The sequence below is a fragment of the Schistocerca cancellata genome, chromosome 6 (assembly GCF_023864275.1).
Source record: "Schistocerca cancellata isolate TAMUIC-IGC-003103 chromosome 6, iqSchCanc2.1, whole genome shotgun sequence".
Taxonomy (NCBI): Eukaryota; Metazoa; Arthropoda; class Insecta; order Orthoptera; family Acrididae; genus Schistocerca; species Schistocerca cancellata.
This window is the reverse complement of record NC_064631.1, coordinates 189,081,880-189,097,396: the sequence shown is the minus strand read 5'-3', so window position 1 is coordinate 189,097,396 and position 15,517 is coordinate 189,081,880. Positions and strand designations below refer to the sequence as shown.

The window sequence follows — 15,517 nt, the reverse complement described above, 5'->3', positions numbered from 1 at the left end:
CTTTCTCGATCATGTCGTCAGACCGGCTTGTGGGAGCCCGAGGTTGTTTCGGTTTGTAGTCAAACGATATTCTGCCTTCATTAAACCGTCGCACCCAAGAACGCACTTTCGACACATACATAACTCCATCACCACATGTCTCCTTCAACTGTCGATGAATTTCAATTGGTTTCAAACCACGCAAATTCAGAAAACGAATGATTGCATGCTGTTCAAGTGAGGAAAACGTCGCCATTTTAAGTATTTAAAACAGTTCTCATTCTCACCGCTGGCGGTAAAATTCCATCTGCCGTACGGTGCTGCCATCTCTGGGATGTATTGACAATGAACGCGGCCTCATTTTAAAACAATGCGCATGTTTCTGTCTCTTTCCAGTCCGGAGGAAAAAAATTGGAGGCCTTAGAACTTGAATGCACCTCATATATTTCATGAAGTCACCACCAGCTTGCACATTACCTTATTGGCAACTTGGCTCCACGGCTTCATGGGGTCTACGCCACAGTCGAGCCCAACATCAGCTCTTACCAATTTGAATCGGGACTCATCTGACCAGGCCACGGTTTTCCAGACGTCTTGGGGCCCAGCCGATATGGCCACGAGCCCATGAGACGCGCTGCGGGCGATGTCGTGCTGTTAGCAAAGGCACTGGCGTCGGTCGTCTGATGCCGTAGCGCATTAACGCCAAATTTCGCCACACTGTCCTAACTGATACGTTCGTCGACGTTTCACATTGATTTTTGCTGTTATTTCGCGCAGTGTTGCTAGTCTGTTAGCACTGACAGCTCGACTCAAACGTCTCTGCTCTCGGTCGTTAAGTGAAGGCCGTCAACCACTACGTTGTCCGTGGTGAGAGGTAACGCCTGAAATTTGGTATTCTCAGCAGAGTCTTGATACTGTCCATCTCGGAATATTGAATTCCATGACAATTTCCAGAACGGAATGTCCAATGCGCCTTGCTCCAACTACCATTCCCCATTCAAAGTCTGTTACTTCCCGTCGTGCGGCCATAATCACGCCGGAATCCGTTTCACATGAATCACCTGAGATCCAATGAAAGCTGTCTCAATTCACTTCCCTTTTATACCTTGTGTGCGCGTTACTAACGCCATCTGTATATGTATGTATAGCTATTCCATGACTCTGGTCACCTGTATAGTTTTCTGCCTACACTAGCTTAAGTAGCGAAACTTTAATTGTAACCAACCCGTATGTTAATACATTCAGTGATTATAGAACCACATTCCCCAAAAATAGAAGACGCTAAGTTGTGATGAAAACTGGATTGGAACATTTTGCAAACCTTACAAGGGAAATATGTGAACATGTTGTAAGTAGCGATCGAAAAGTTTCCTTCTGAGGGCGTTGGTGCAGCCTATATACAGCGTAGCGCGACTCCAAAGCGGGCATATAACGATGAGCCAAAACATTTGAAACATCCCCTTAGAAAAATTAACAATGACAATGCTTGTAAACCTCTTACGTTATTTGATTTTCAAACAGCTGAGCAAAACTGAACGAACTCCGACATTTCTCTCTTTACTTATTCTGATCAACAGTAAACTGACACACAATATTTTTAGCGCAACGCAATCTGACTTTCAATAATCCCTACAAAAGAATGGCCCTGACTAACAATAACCTATACCTTTCAAGAATCACTTACCTCACAAAAATCTTCGTAACTCAAACCACTGCAATACAGCGCGCGCCAATACTGTCAGCTAAATAAAAGATTCTAACTTCTGAAGGCACTAACTACTGATAGGCATAGTTAGCAAATGAAAGATTTTGACGGAGAACAAACGATGTATTTACCTTAATAGTGTTCAAAAGTCATAATATATATATCAGTTCATGACATCCGGTCTTAGAAATTTCGTTTTTTTGACGGACACACGTCCAGATCGTCCGCTCTCAAAACTCTACCATCTCTCTCCCCACATCCACCATTTCTGGCGGCTCACCTCCAACTGTGCAACGCTACATGCTGGTCACATCCAACTGCCCAACACTACAATAGCAAATATTCCAACAATGCAAACCAGCCACAGACTGCACACAGCACAGTCAGTGATTTTCATACAGAGCGCTACGTGGCGTTACCAACATAAAAACCTAAACAGCCTACTTACTCATTGTCCACTGCAAGTTTGGACACCTCCTGGTGGCTTTGTGGTCACGTGCCACAGTAAGAAAAGTATGTAAGACGAGCAGAGACGGATCGGGAACTACCCTAGCGAAAATATGTGCTGGTAATGGAGAAATTCACTGGCATAAGCGACTTTGCCAAAGGGCATATTATTATTACGCAGTGAACGAGTATCTCGAACACGGCGAAGCTGGTCGAATGGTTCAAATGGCTCTGAGCACTATGGGACTTAACTTCTGAGGTCATCAGTCCCCTAGAACTTAGGGTACTGGTTGGTTATCTTCTTGCAGGGGACGGCACAGATTAATTTGTACGTGAGTCCCTGTTTCCAATCTGTATCATGGGCTGCTGTTAGGTCTATGAATGCTGCAGCTACTTCATGTTTCTTTTGCAACCCCGTCTCTATATATGCTGTCAGTGATAGGACTTGATCTGTACAGCAGCGATAGGGACGGAATCCTGCTTGTTCGATAGGGATTTTTTTGAGTGTAGTTTGAGGAGCAGTCTTTCTAGTAATTTATAGACCATACTGAGAAGGGCAATGGGGCGGTAACTCCCTGGTCTATCGCCTGGTTTACCAGGTTTCAGGACTACGGTGATCTTTGCTCGTTTAAGTGAGGAAGGAATGTTACCCACTTGGAGAATGTCCGTAAAGAACTTAGCCAGCCATTGTTTTGTATAGGCTCCGACATGTATGAGGAACTCAGGGTGGATACCATCGAAACCCAGAACTTTGCCTGGTTTAACCTTCTTCAGGACATTGGTAACCCCCTTGATACGAATATCTGATAAATATTCTGAGTCCATTTCACGGGTCCTTTTTAATGTTTTTAAGTTCCTCTTCACTCTTGTTGTGTGCTTTCTATCTCGTGGGGCTCTAGATGCAGAAACTATGCGGGATGCAACCTTGTTCGTCCTTTCTATGTTCAGGTGGATTTGCGCCTCCAAGTTTACGCAGTAGGGACCAGGCTTGTCGGCTTGACTTTGAAAAGTCTAGATTTTCAACAGTATTCTCCCATTTTTGCCGTCTAATAAAGTCGATGTTATGTAATAGTTCATCCGCTATTTCCCGGTCCCCATTCTTGAGGAACTCCGCGTACAGGTCATCGCATATCCCAGTGCAACCGGGAATGTATTTTTTGCGGTACCCTCTTAGAATTGCTGTTTTCGCAGATCTAATGACCGCTCCCACAAACCTCTCATAGCTCTTGCTGGTTGGAGGGATCCAGCTCAAGGTATAATCAAGTTGTTCAGAGAATTTTGTCCAGTCATCTTTTGTAAAATTCGACCTTGGTCGAGGGTAAGACCTTATTATCGGGATGGATATACCGATATTAATAAGCAAAGGGCGGTAAGGGTATGAGGGAAGTCCGTCAAGACCCTTCTAGAGGCTGTCAGTGGTTTATTGTTTGTATCCCTCGAAACAAAGCACAGATCCGGGTTATAGTCGCAGTTCCATGCGGCTGATCTGAATGTCCCTCGGTCCTTGGCATCAAAGACCAGATATGTATTTTGTTCCTCGGACCAATCGACCAGCATGTCTCCATTGCTATCATTCGTACTGTATTTCCACATTTCGTGGTGACTATTATAGTCCCCAACGTATACGCTTGGGTGTGGGTGGATCTTTATCACTTCAGCCGGCCATGAAGTAGCAGGAGGTTTATAGAAGTTAGTTACTGTAACTTCTCCTATTTTGATGACAATTTCATGGATATCATTTGCAATGGAGGCTTCAACTAGAAAGGCGTCCTCTATGTCCCCACGCACATATGTCGCAACGCCATAGTGTCTGTCATACGTGGCTCCAAGTAGATCATATCCCAGTGTCCTTTCTCTAGCTTCAAGTTGGGCTCTATTTCCAGTATGAGTTTCCTGTATGGCTACCAGGTCAATGTCGTTATCGTGTAAAATTCTCTGCAATACTCGACATTTTGCTCTGCTTATGCCCTCAATGTTGAAATGGCAGATTCGGATGCATGGTCCGAGATCCTTAGTCAGTTGGTCCCTAAAGGGACTGTTGTATGTATCTTGCATAGCGCTTTGTCTGTCGTTCTGTGATGTGGGGCAGGAATTCTTCTTCGGTCTGCCACCAGTTGCGTTAGTTCATTTAGCGTTACCCAGGGCGCACCACGTGGAGGCGAATTAACTTTACACCCCTCACTGTTGATGTTTCAGTATTATGTACTGCACTCCTCAGAAACCTCTTAATCTATCTAGCAATGCAGAATTAGTACATCGATTTAGCCGGATAGGAGGAAGATACAGAAAACCACGCCTGCAATATTATGTTAAAACAATCTGCCAGCAGCCGAACATGGAGGTCGTGGTAGAGTGATCACGGAGACCGATTTTTCTGGTTATGTGCCTTCCTGGTCCAGCCGCATGTAAACGAGCTGTTAAATCTTACCTGACCTTACCTGGTCCGCAGTGTTTTCCAAGCTACGCCACATCTGTGGTGACGTAATTAATCTTTTCCATAACACATCACATCTCAGGAATAGGTTTGTACACCATGACAGAAGTAACACGATGATCTGCTAAAACACACTATATTGTTGAAGCCCCATGTTCTTCTATTAGTTTGGTGTACATTCGTCACAAGAAAAACGCAAAGATATTATTGCCACATACCAGAATTCATGGAGTCTTTACGATAGATGCTAATTCTAATTGTCCGAGAAACAGTTTTAAATTAAACTCACTACCGATTCCCGGTGAAGATTGCAAAACTACTGCTGCTGCCGCCACACGGCACTTGGGCAACGACACCCCAGGATAGTTCTGAATCTGCTTACGAAAAGGACTCAAGATATTCTCAAGAACGATAAAATTAACCTACACAGTCGCGACCAAAACATCATTAGCGACGATTTAATACAACACTGAGAGATTTCACAACCAGATAATAAGCATCATCCAACTCACCGACAGAATGATGTGAGATTCCGCAATGACGTGCCTTAACGTTCGTTCTTTTACGCTACCAACGTCTAAGTCTGTAGATATTGTCGCAATCAAAAATATACTTTCAAAATGCCAGTTAGAGTTTCTGCCTGCGAAACTATTCACACTCAGACTTTGTCAGCATGAATTAAACAGTTACAAAGCTTTATTGTATTACCGAGGGGGAATTGCCATGAGAAACCGGTCATGTCTCAGCCAGCATGTGACATGTTCTGCTCTGCACAATGCTCTGTGACCCCTGTTTCAAACTTTTCTACCGATTGTGACGTCAGACAAGTTCCTTTCCTAATATTTATACTTTTGTCGATATCTTGTCCTGAAATGGTTTCTCCAGTGGAAACTACTGATAACACTTCTTGAAACAATTTTTCGAGCAAGCTAACTTCGTAAAAATGGGTGGACGACTTTTCCTGTCCCAGGCATGTTGCTAACGGGACCGTGCCGCCACAAACTGCATCTTAATTTTAGTCTGCTCTCGTCGTACCGTTCCGCCAAGACTCCAGAACTCTTCCGACACACCACTCCGTGTGACTTGCATGTTAACGGGACAACCGCACTACAGTCATTGTTCTTGACTGTCGAACGCCAGCGCTCAATTAAAATTCAAATACCTGCCGTACCAAAGATCGAATTATGCTGCGGGTGTACATCAATCAACCTGATATTAAATACAGTAGACATTAATGATATGCTCCACTATCATTCTTGCTCTTACTCTACTTACTGTACTGACTTCAGTACGCGACTTAAAAGCGGTGAATCAGTGGATCTGAAGTTTGAAGTCAGTAAGATCAGCGGTTGCAAGTGCTTTAAGTAACTGGGGTTATGATGTCATAAAATGGGAAAAGTACAGGGCAGGAGGGCCGTAGTTAGACTGAACTCGGTCCTTTGGAATAACAAAAACTAGCAAACAGGCGATATGTCGTACGAAGCAGAAACGTGGGCAACAAACAAGCGTCAGAGAAACAACTTGCTTGGAGTAGGGATGGACTTTTGGAGACGAAGTTGTGGCATCTCCAGGCTGGGCAACATACCAAGCACCCAAACAAGAGAGGCTATGGGCGTGGATAAATCAGGAATAGACACCATAAAAGTGAATCGCCTAAAATGTTATAGACATGTGGAAAGGGCGGATGATAGCCGATGGCCAAAGAAGTTGTGGCAGTGGACTCCAGCGGAAAGAAGAAAGCGTGGAAGATACTGGAGGAGCTGAAGACGAGAGGTCCGGGACGCGATGGATGCCAGAGAACTACGAGGGGGATTGACTGGCATAATGATGTCGGCCGGAGTGGCCGAGCGGTTCTAGGCGCTACAGTCTGGAACCGCGCGACCGCTACGGTCGCAGGTTTGAATCTTGACCTTCCTTCCTCGCACATAGTAACGTGAAAAAAATTTTAATAAATCGAAAAAAAAGTGTGGAATGCATGAATATAGGTTTGCCTCGGGAACGATGAGCCACAAATGCGATGGCACTACGTTGTCACTATTATAACACACACCAATAATTAATCAGTTGTCTTGTTATGTTGTATCAACTTCACTGTATTTTGTTGGCCGTCGCTTATCATCTTTCTTTTCATTTATGAAGCAGTGGTAGCTGTTGTACATCATTATTGTTCGAAAGTAGTTTTGATCACGAAAATGTTAAATCGGCTTTCACGTAATAAGTGGTAATGAGTATTAGTTCCAACATTTTAGAAAAAAGATTATGGAGGTGCGAGTTTTTAAGACTGTAGTATTTAAACGGGATGATACAGTAAGCTATAGGTCGTTCTGCTTTGAAACAATGTGTGTACGATTCCTAACACATTCATCTGCAACATAAAACTCATGTAATGAAATTAATACGTCTTTACTAACAGTATTTTTAGAATGAATGCAAACACATTTACTTTCAATACGATAATTATTATTCGGTAAATTACAGAGGTCAATCACACATACCTTCTTAAGGTTCGTACGCGACATATTAAGTGAGTTATGAGAGGAACGTTCTGCTTCCGAATTATTTGTTTTACAAAGAATTGATTGAGGCCGAATCTTTTGTTTTACAAAGAATTGAATGAGGTTTACAGATTTTCTTCAACATTTCTCGTATACACTGTCTTTGAGTTGCAACCGACATTCATTATCTATTCTTTGACGTGATATACAAATATTATGACATGATTCTCTTGCATATTAATTATTTCATTGTAAGAATTTGAAAACCAAAAAATAATATATATTTTATAAGATATTTTTCAACTTGTTATTGAAACATTTTTTATTAACGCACTTTCGGCGTGGCACCTCACAAGAATATCAGGGAAAAATTAAACTAAGTGAAGCTGAATCGAAGCACGATGCCCACAAGGCGATGCCCACAAGATTCGCTGCTTGGACCACTCTCGTTAAGCACTTATGCGAATGACATTCCAAAAGGTCGTACTGCTCGTAGGTACCACTTCACACGATACTGTAGGTTAAGCATTTCTCTGATATCCTGACGATGGGCCATGCCTGAAACGCATAAATTAAAAAAAAGAATTTGGTAATAAGTGGACTTTTGTTATTAGTGGCCTAAAACGACAGTCAGCAGGAGTTCAGTTATTCATACACTGAAACGCCAAAGAAACTGATATAGGCATGATTATTCAAATACACAGATATGTAAACAGGCAGAATACGGCGCTGCGGTCGGCAACGCCTATATAAGACAATAAGTGTGTGGCGGAATTGTTACATCGGTTACTGCTGCTAAAATGGCAGTTTATCAAGATTTAAGTGAGTTTGAACGCGGAGTTATAGTCGGCGCCCGAACGACAGGACACAGTATCTCTGAGGTAGCAATCCAGTGGTGATTTTCCCGTACGCCCATTTCACGAGTGTACCGTGAATGTCTGGACTCGGGTGAAACATCAAATCTCGGACATCGCTGCGACCGGAAAAAGATCCTACGAGAACGGTACCAGCGACGACAGAAGAGAATCGTTCAACGCGACAGATTTGCAAGCCTTCTGCAAATTGCTGCAGATTTCAATGCTGGGCTATTAACAAGTGTCAGCGTGCGAACCACTCAACGATACATCATGGAATGGGCTTTCGGAGCCGAAGGCTTGATGACTGCGCAACACAAAGCTTTACGCCTCGCCTGGGACCGTTGACACCGTCAATGGGCTGTTGACGACTGGAAACATGTTGCTTGGTCGGACGAATCTCGTTTCAAATAGATGGGCGTGTACGGGTATGGAGACAAACTCACGAATCCATGGACCCTGCATGTCAGCAGGTTAGTGTTAAAGCTGGTGGCGGCTCTGTAATGGTGCAAACTCCCCAGACTTGAACATTATTGAGCATATCAGGGATGCCTTGTCACGTACTGTCAGAAGAGATCTCCACCCCCTTTTACTCTTACGGATTTAAGGACAGTCCTGCAGGCTCCATGGTGTCAATTCCTCCATCACTACTTCAGACATTAGTCGAGTCCGTGCAACGTCGTGTTGCGGCACTTCTGCGTGTTCGCGGGGGTCCTACACGATATTAGGCAGGTGTACCAGTTTCTTTGTCTCTTCTGTGTGTAATCGCCGCAGGCGTTCTGTTGCAAGTTAAACCAAGTCGATGTAAGAGTCCCCCAGGGCTCAATAATTGAACCAACCTTGTATAACATATACGCAAATTACGGCAAGAAAGGAAGAATGAATTGATTGGTGGTGTTAATAACGATCATCCTCCTTTACCTCCTCTGCATTACTGCAGATGACGTGTCACTGAGCACATTTGTTCTGTGCATGCAGTACACGTGAGGCGCCTAGTTGTTTCCACTGCACTGTGTGGAAGAAGAAGGTTCTGTTATAGTTCACTGACCTGCTGTCTTCAAGTTGATGTCCCCAGCGCAGAAAACAGCACGCAGGTCGTAGGTTCTGTATCCTGAGGCTGAAACTCACTTTAAGCGAGGTTCTGTCCTGAAATAATGTATCACTCCTTTGGGATGCCACTCGCGTATTTTAATATAGCCACACGAGAAAACTACATGATCTTAATACAACACCTTCTGATACAGCAAAGTACATGATCAAACACAGTGTTTACGGAAATGTATCTTTACGGTATTTGTGGCTCGTGTCTGTGCCTCAGGACTACCGGAGTGAATCTTTTAATACTGAGTACTGGCAAACACATCGTGCCACAGACAACATGACTACATCTCGACTGCCAAATCCAGGGTGGCGAACAGGAATTTAAATAAAAATTGGAAACACATCCTACGATAGACAACATGTCTGTTCTTCTCGGCTGCCTAATCCAGAGTGACGAACAGGAACTTAATTAAAAATTGGAAACACATCCTACGACAGACAACATGTCTGTTCTTCTCGACTGCCTAATCCAGAGTGACGAACAGCCGGAAACACTTCGCGCGCCATCCCAGAAAAGGCGTGACCCAAACGCTTCCGAAGTGCTTCGTCTGCATTTTCGTCAGTCTTTTGTTTTTGATTTAAATTCTTTTTAGTAATTCTAAAATGACTGATTGATAGCTGTTGAGAGATATTTACATTGAAAAGTGAAGTCATTCCAATGAGTAATTTAACCAATAATAATAACTATACTTTAACGTTTTGGCGCCCTTGCTCCGAACACAGCAGCCGCATTATGCAGGCGGTCTTTCTCACGGGAATGATACCGAATCTAACATCTGTCATAGCTACCTCACACCAAATTTCGTCATCTATACAGGGTGTTAGAAAAAGGTAGGGCCAAACTTTCAGGAAACATTCCTTACACACAAAGAAAGAAAATATGTTATGTGGACATGCGTCCGGAAACACTTACTTTCCATGTTAGAGCTCATTTTATTACTTCTCTTCAAATCACATTAATCATGGAATGGAAACACACAGCAACTGAACGTACCAGCGTGACTTCAAACACTTTGTTACAGGAAAGGTTCAAAACGTCCTCCGTTAGCGAGGATACATGCATCCACCCTCCGTCGCATGGAATCCCTGATGCGCTGATGCAGCCCTGGAGAATGGCGTATTGTATCACAGCCGTCCACAATACGAGCACGAAGAGTCTCTACATTTGGTACCGGGGTTGCATAGACAAGAGCTTTCAAATGCCCCCATAAATGAAAGTCACGAGGGTTGAGGTCAGGAGAGCGTGGAGGCCATGGAATTGGTCCGCCTCTACCAATCGATCGGTCACCGAATCTGTTGTTGAGAAGCGTACGAACACTTAGACTGAAATGTGCAGGAGCTCCATCGTGCATGAACCACATGTTGAGTCGTACTCGTAAAAGCACATGTTCTAGCAGCACAGGTAGAGTATCCCGTATGAAGTCATGATAACGTGCTCCATTAAGCGTAGGTGGAAGAACATGGGGCCCAATCAAGACATCACCAACAATGCCTGCCCAAGCGTTCACAGAAAATCTGTGTTGATGACGTGATTGCACAATTGCGTGCGGATTCTCGTCAGCCCACACATGTTGATTGTGAAAATTTACAATTTGATCACGTTGGAATGAAGCCTCATCCGTAAAGAGAACATTTGCACTGAAATGAGGATTGACACATTGTTGGATGAACCATTCGCAGAAGTGTACCCGTGGAGGCCAATCAGCTGCTGATAGTGCCTGCACACGCTGTACACGGTACGGAAACAACTGGTTCTCCCGTAGCACTCTCCATACAGTGACGTGGTCAACGTTACCTTGTACAGCAGCAACTTCTCTGACGCTGACATTAGGGTTGTCGTCAACTGCACGAATAATTGCCTCGTCCATTGCAGGTGTCCTCGTCGTTCTAGGTCTTCCCCAGTCGCGAGTCGTAGGCTGGAATGTTCCGTGCTCCCTAAGACGCCGATCAATTGCTTCGAACGTCTTCCTGTCGGGACACCTTCGTTCTGGAAATCTGTCTCGATACAAACGTACCGAGCCACGGCTATTGCCCCGATGCTACGTACTGATGTGCTTGATGCTAGTACTGTAGAGCAATGTGTCGCATGTCAACACAAGCACCGAAGTCAACATTACCTTCCTTCAATTGGGCCAACTGGCGGTGAATCGAGGAAGTACAGTACATACTGACGAAACTAAAATGAGCTCTAACATGGAAATTAAGCGTTTCCGGACACATGTCCACATCTTTTCTTTATTTGTGTGTGAGGAATGTTTCCTGAAAGTTTGGCCGTACCTTTTTGTAACACCCTGTACACTTATTGCATCTCCACTGCTCTGGGAACAGCTTCTTGGAGCCTAATATGATGGCTGACTAAGCCAGAAATATTACAAAATGACATCTCAAAATGTACTAACGGCCAGTCAGAATTTTTTGCAGTTGACATTCAAGTCACCCTCATCTTCATTGTATTGCTGTTGGTACTCAGAAACGCCTTGTGACAGATGACAGTGAGTGATGTGACTCCTCCCTTGGCGTGTTGCAGGTCTGCACTTCCACGTGGTGGGCGAGGGCGTGGTGCGCCTGAAGGGAGCGCGCGCCGCACGCATCTACGAGAGGGAGAGCTACATAGACTTCCGCATGCGCCTGCTCGGCGAACCAGGTACGTCCCCCCTAAACAAGCTGCACTCCTCCACACGTACGCGGCCGCTTCGTGGTGATAACATGGACTTTGGCGGCTGATGGAGAATGAGGGAAAAATTTATGAGTTTTCGATGCGGAGCTGAGGTCCAAAAATAACAGGTTAAATCTATATTTACTTGTGCATTCATTTCACATGCAAAAATTAAAGTCTTCAGGTTCACTATTAAATCTAACCAGCCAATCTACAGTAAATTAATTTTACAATATGTGTAATACATGATCAGTACATAATAACTGTAATAATGGTACAGATAGAGCACTGAGAATTAAAACTTAAAGTCCGTTGAAAGTAATTTTGAGAGAAGAAGCTGGAAAGGTAAAAAAGTTGTTTTCGGGGTTATAACATGCCACTTGTTTTACCAAGTTGGAAACGAATAAATGACAGGTATACCTCATCATATTTAAAGCGCACAAATTCACATGCATGCCGGTAATACTTTTCATCATGGTCTATTTATTGTTTTAATCTGTAGATAATCTGCTAGTTGTATCTTGTGTTTTTTCCCAAATTTTGCTGCAGATCTGAAGATGGTCATTGCTGACCGGAACTGGAAGTCTGGAGACCTACAAGTTTGTGACCATAGACGTGAAATAAAAGAAAATGTTATGGTCTGTTTTCAAAGTTCCTACAGCATACGTTCGTGGAAGAGTCAGCCAATACATTGCTCCCTCCTGCGTATATCTCGCGGAATGCCCATGAAGATAAAATTAGATTCGAGCCCACACGGATGCTTACCAGCAGTCGTTCTTCCCGTGAAGCATATGCAACTGGAACAGGAAAGAGGAGGAAGTTACACTTGTACACGAAGTACTCTCCGCCACACACCGTAAGGTGGCTTCCGAGATGTAGATGTCGAAGCATATGAGATGATAACCGCAATCCGGGAAGAGATGAGGATGGTTCATGAATATTTTTCCACACAAGGGATTAATTAATTGACCCCCCCCCCCTTTCACCCACTCTCATTGTACACTTATCCCTCTTCAGTTTCTCTACTAATGGTGATACAAATCTTGCACTTGGCACGTGGACGACCTTCTTCGCTAATTGCCCCAAGTGGGCGCTACTAATTGTGATTTCTGTGTAGAAATCTTAACAGTTGGGTCGTCTCTGGTGAAGTCTCAGCTTGGTACCCCCAAGTGGAGGCTTGAGTCGCTTGGGTCTAACTGGCCCTGGCGATTCCTCAAGAAATGATGAAGAACATAATGAGGAATTTCCGCAAAGGTCTTCTGTAATGTCAATGTCAATAAAATTCACCAACAGAAATGGACTTTAAGAAATTATTTTATTCTGAAGCCTACCAGTTTCGGCATTTCATTATGCCATCTTCAGGCCCCATACACATTTATCCAAATAAACGAACTTGTCGCATAGCGCAATACGTCACTGGATACCGTGAATTCAATCGTTATACAATTGCTTCATTCGAAGATGATAGGTTGCTACCGCGCCGATGTCCTCTGGCCATGATGGACCAACAGAGATCTTCTGTAATGCTTCGCCAGTGATGGAAGCTGTGTGATTTACTTTTTTGAGAAATAAACTTGTGTTTGGCTTTTCAGTAATGGCAGTCAGTGTAGAAGTTATATATAAATTATACTGGTGTAAAGACTGGTTTGAACATGCAACAAAAGTGGCGGCACTTAGCTACCACTCGAGTGGCGTCACTGAAGTTGCGCGTGGACACATTCGAGCGATGCCACTTTTACTCATGCCACAAAAGTTAAAGGTACTTTAGCTTTAGCTTTGCGACGCCAGTTTTCTTCCCCCACCACCGATTAGCGTCTTCCGACTGCCATCTAGTGACTGAATTTCAAAGCACCATCGCGGTTTTTTTTCCCTGTGTGAATAATTTTACCTTGTGTGTGTTTCGTAGTAGGTAAAAATGTCTGAGAATTGGTTGTTGGAAACAATTGTTTATGGAATGAATGTTATTAATAAAATAATTTGAATATTACTTGACATTATGAATCGTAGGTGTTGTGATGTAATTACTGCAAAGCTAAAATAAGCATTTACAATGCCCACATCAGCGAATATGACAACACATTAAAAAGTTATAAGGGTAGTGCATCCGCAGGTCCATCTGGCACGAAAAAAGATTGATTTTTCTAAATAATGTAGCAAAAGTATAGTACTAAACAGCAATTCTTTCTTTCATGTACATTAAAAAAAACTGCTACACTTAATTTAAAACAAGTGAGTTTATGAAAAGTGCATGCAAATAATTTTGCTACTGTTCTTGGTCAATATAAAAAAGCACACAGCTAATGACAAAATGATGTGGCGTAAGATTTCATTCTGCATAGTAAGTGCCGACAACATGAACTGTCTGTTTTTATTCTAAATGATTTTTGCCCAGATCCACGACAACATGATGTGTGTTTTAACAGGAATGTAATATCAGCGTTCAAGGTTGCTGGTAGTTAACGGTTTCGTGCTTTTATTTCTGTTAGCTGATATGTGGATATTATTTGCGTATGAGTAAAAAATACTGTTGAGTAATTAGTGAAAGATGATATGAAGTTTCATAGTAACTCACGGAAATATACAAATGATGAAAATTAGTGGAATACTGTCAGTATATTCGGGTTCCATTACTGATAACAAATGCACACCTGTTTGGTAAATTTGAGAAAGAAAGTAACAAGATTTCTGGTGGCAGTATAATTTTAGCATGACTGTAGTTTTTAATAAAGAAACATGAATATCAACACCAACTATATTACAGTGTCTTTTAGTGCACTTGCAAGATACATAATTCGAAAATTCAGTATCGAACAGCTTTAATATTTCTTCATATTTAACTATGTGGGATGCAGGACTGAATATACGAGAGTGAGTCAAATGAAAACCTTAAATTTGTAATAACAAATCGAAATTTCGCGCCGTTATCCTGTAAGTTGGTAAGCGTTCTACAAACAGCGTGCAGAATGGTCTGTAGGTGGCAGCATAGTGTAGATGCACACATACTGTCGCAGTATCCGTATAAAGATGGCCGCGACTTGCACCAGGGAAGAACAGCGTCGTGTTATTCGGTTTTTGCGTAGTGAAAGTGTGAAACCTATTGAAATTCATCGACGAATGAAGGTTCAGTACGGTGATGCATGTTTGTCACAGCAGCAAATCTACGAAAGTTAGCAAATGGTGTGAATTCAGTGGAAGATGCTCCTCGTCCAGGTCAGGCACAGCGAGTTGTGACACCACAGAACACTGCAGCAGCTGAAGCCATAGTGAAGGAAAGCCGCCGAGTGACACTGAATGACATTACAGCATGTTTAAAGATTAGTCATGGGTCAGCACACCACATTGTGCATGGTGTGCTCCGATTTCACAAAGTGTCTGCAAGATGGGTGCCACGGCAGCTGACTCCTGAAATGAGAAGACGACGTGTTGATGCTTGTGAAGAACTACTTCGGCGCTTTGAGCAAGAAGGTGATGGTTTCCTTGCAAGAATCGTTACTGGGGACGAAACCTGGGTTAACTTCCACCAACCGGAAACGAAGAGAGCGAGCAGGGAATGGCGCCATTCCTCATCACCAAAACCAAAGAAGTTTCGAACAGAACCATCAGCAGGGAAGGTTGTGCTGACTCTCTTTTGGGACGAAAAAAGCGTCATTTTGGAGCATTACATGCCTGTCACCAGTGCATCATACATAGACCTCCTAAGAAATCATCTGCGGCCTGCAGTCATATCAAAGCGACGTGGACTGCTGTCAACGGGTGTCCTTTTACAACACGACAATGCAAGGCCCCACACTGCCCGTACAACAGTTGCAACAATTACAGACCTGCATTTTGAGTGTCTTCCTTATC

General features: G+C 43.3%; 1 protein-coding gene across 1 annotated transcript in view; it reads left to right on the top strand.

Moving 5' to 3' along the window:
• LOC126190936 (arrestin domain-containing protein 17) overlaps positions 1–15,517 on the top strand; it is a 166,260-nt gene that overhangs the window by 98,574 nt on the left and 52,169 nt on the right. The window contains exon 2 of the mRNA XM_049931580.1: positions 11,543–11,659. Coding sequence (XP_049787537.1) covers positions 11,543–11,659 — 117 coding nt within the window. The remainder of the gene's footprint in view (positions 1–11,542; positions 11,660–15,517) is intronic.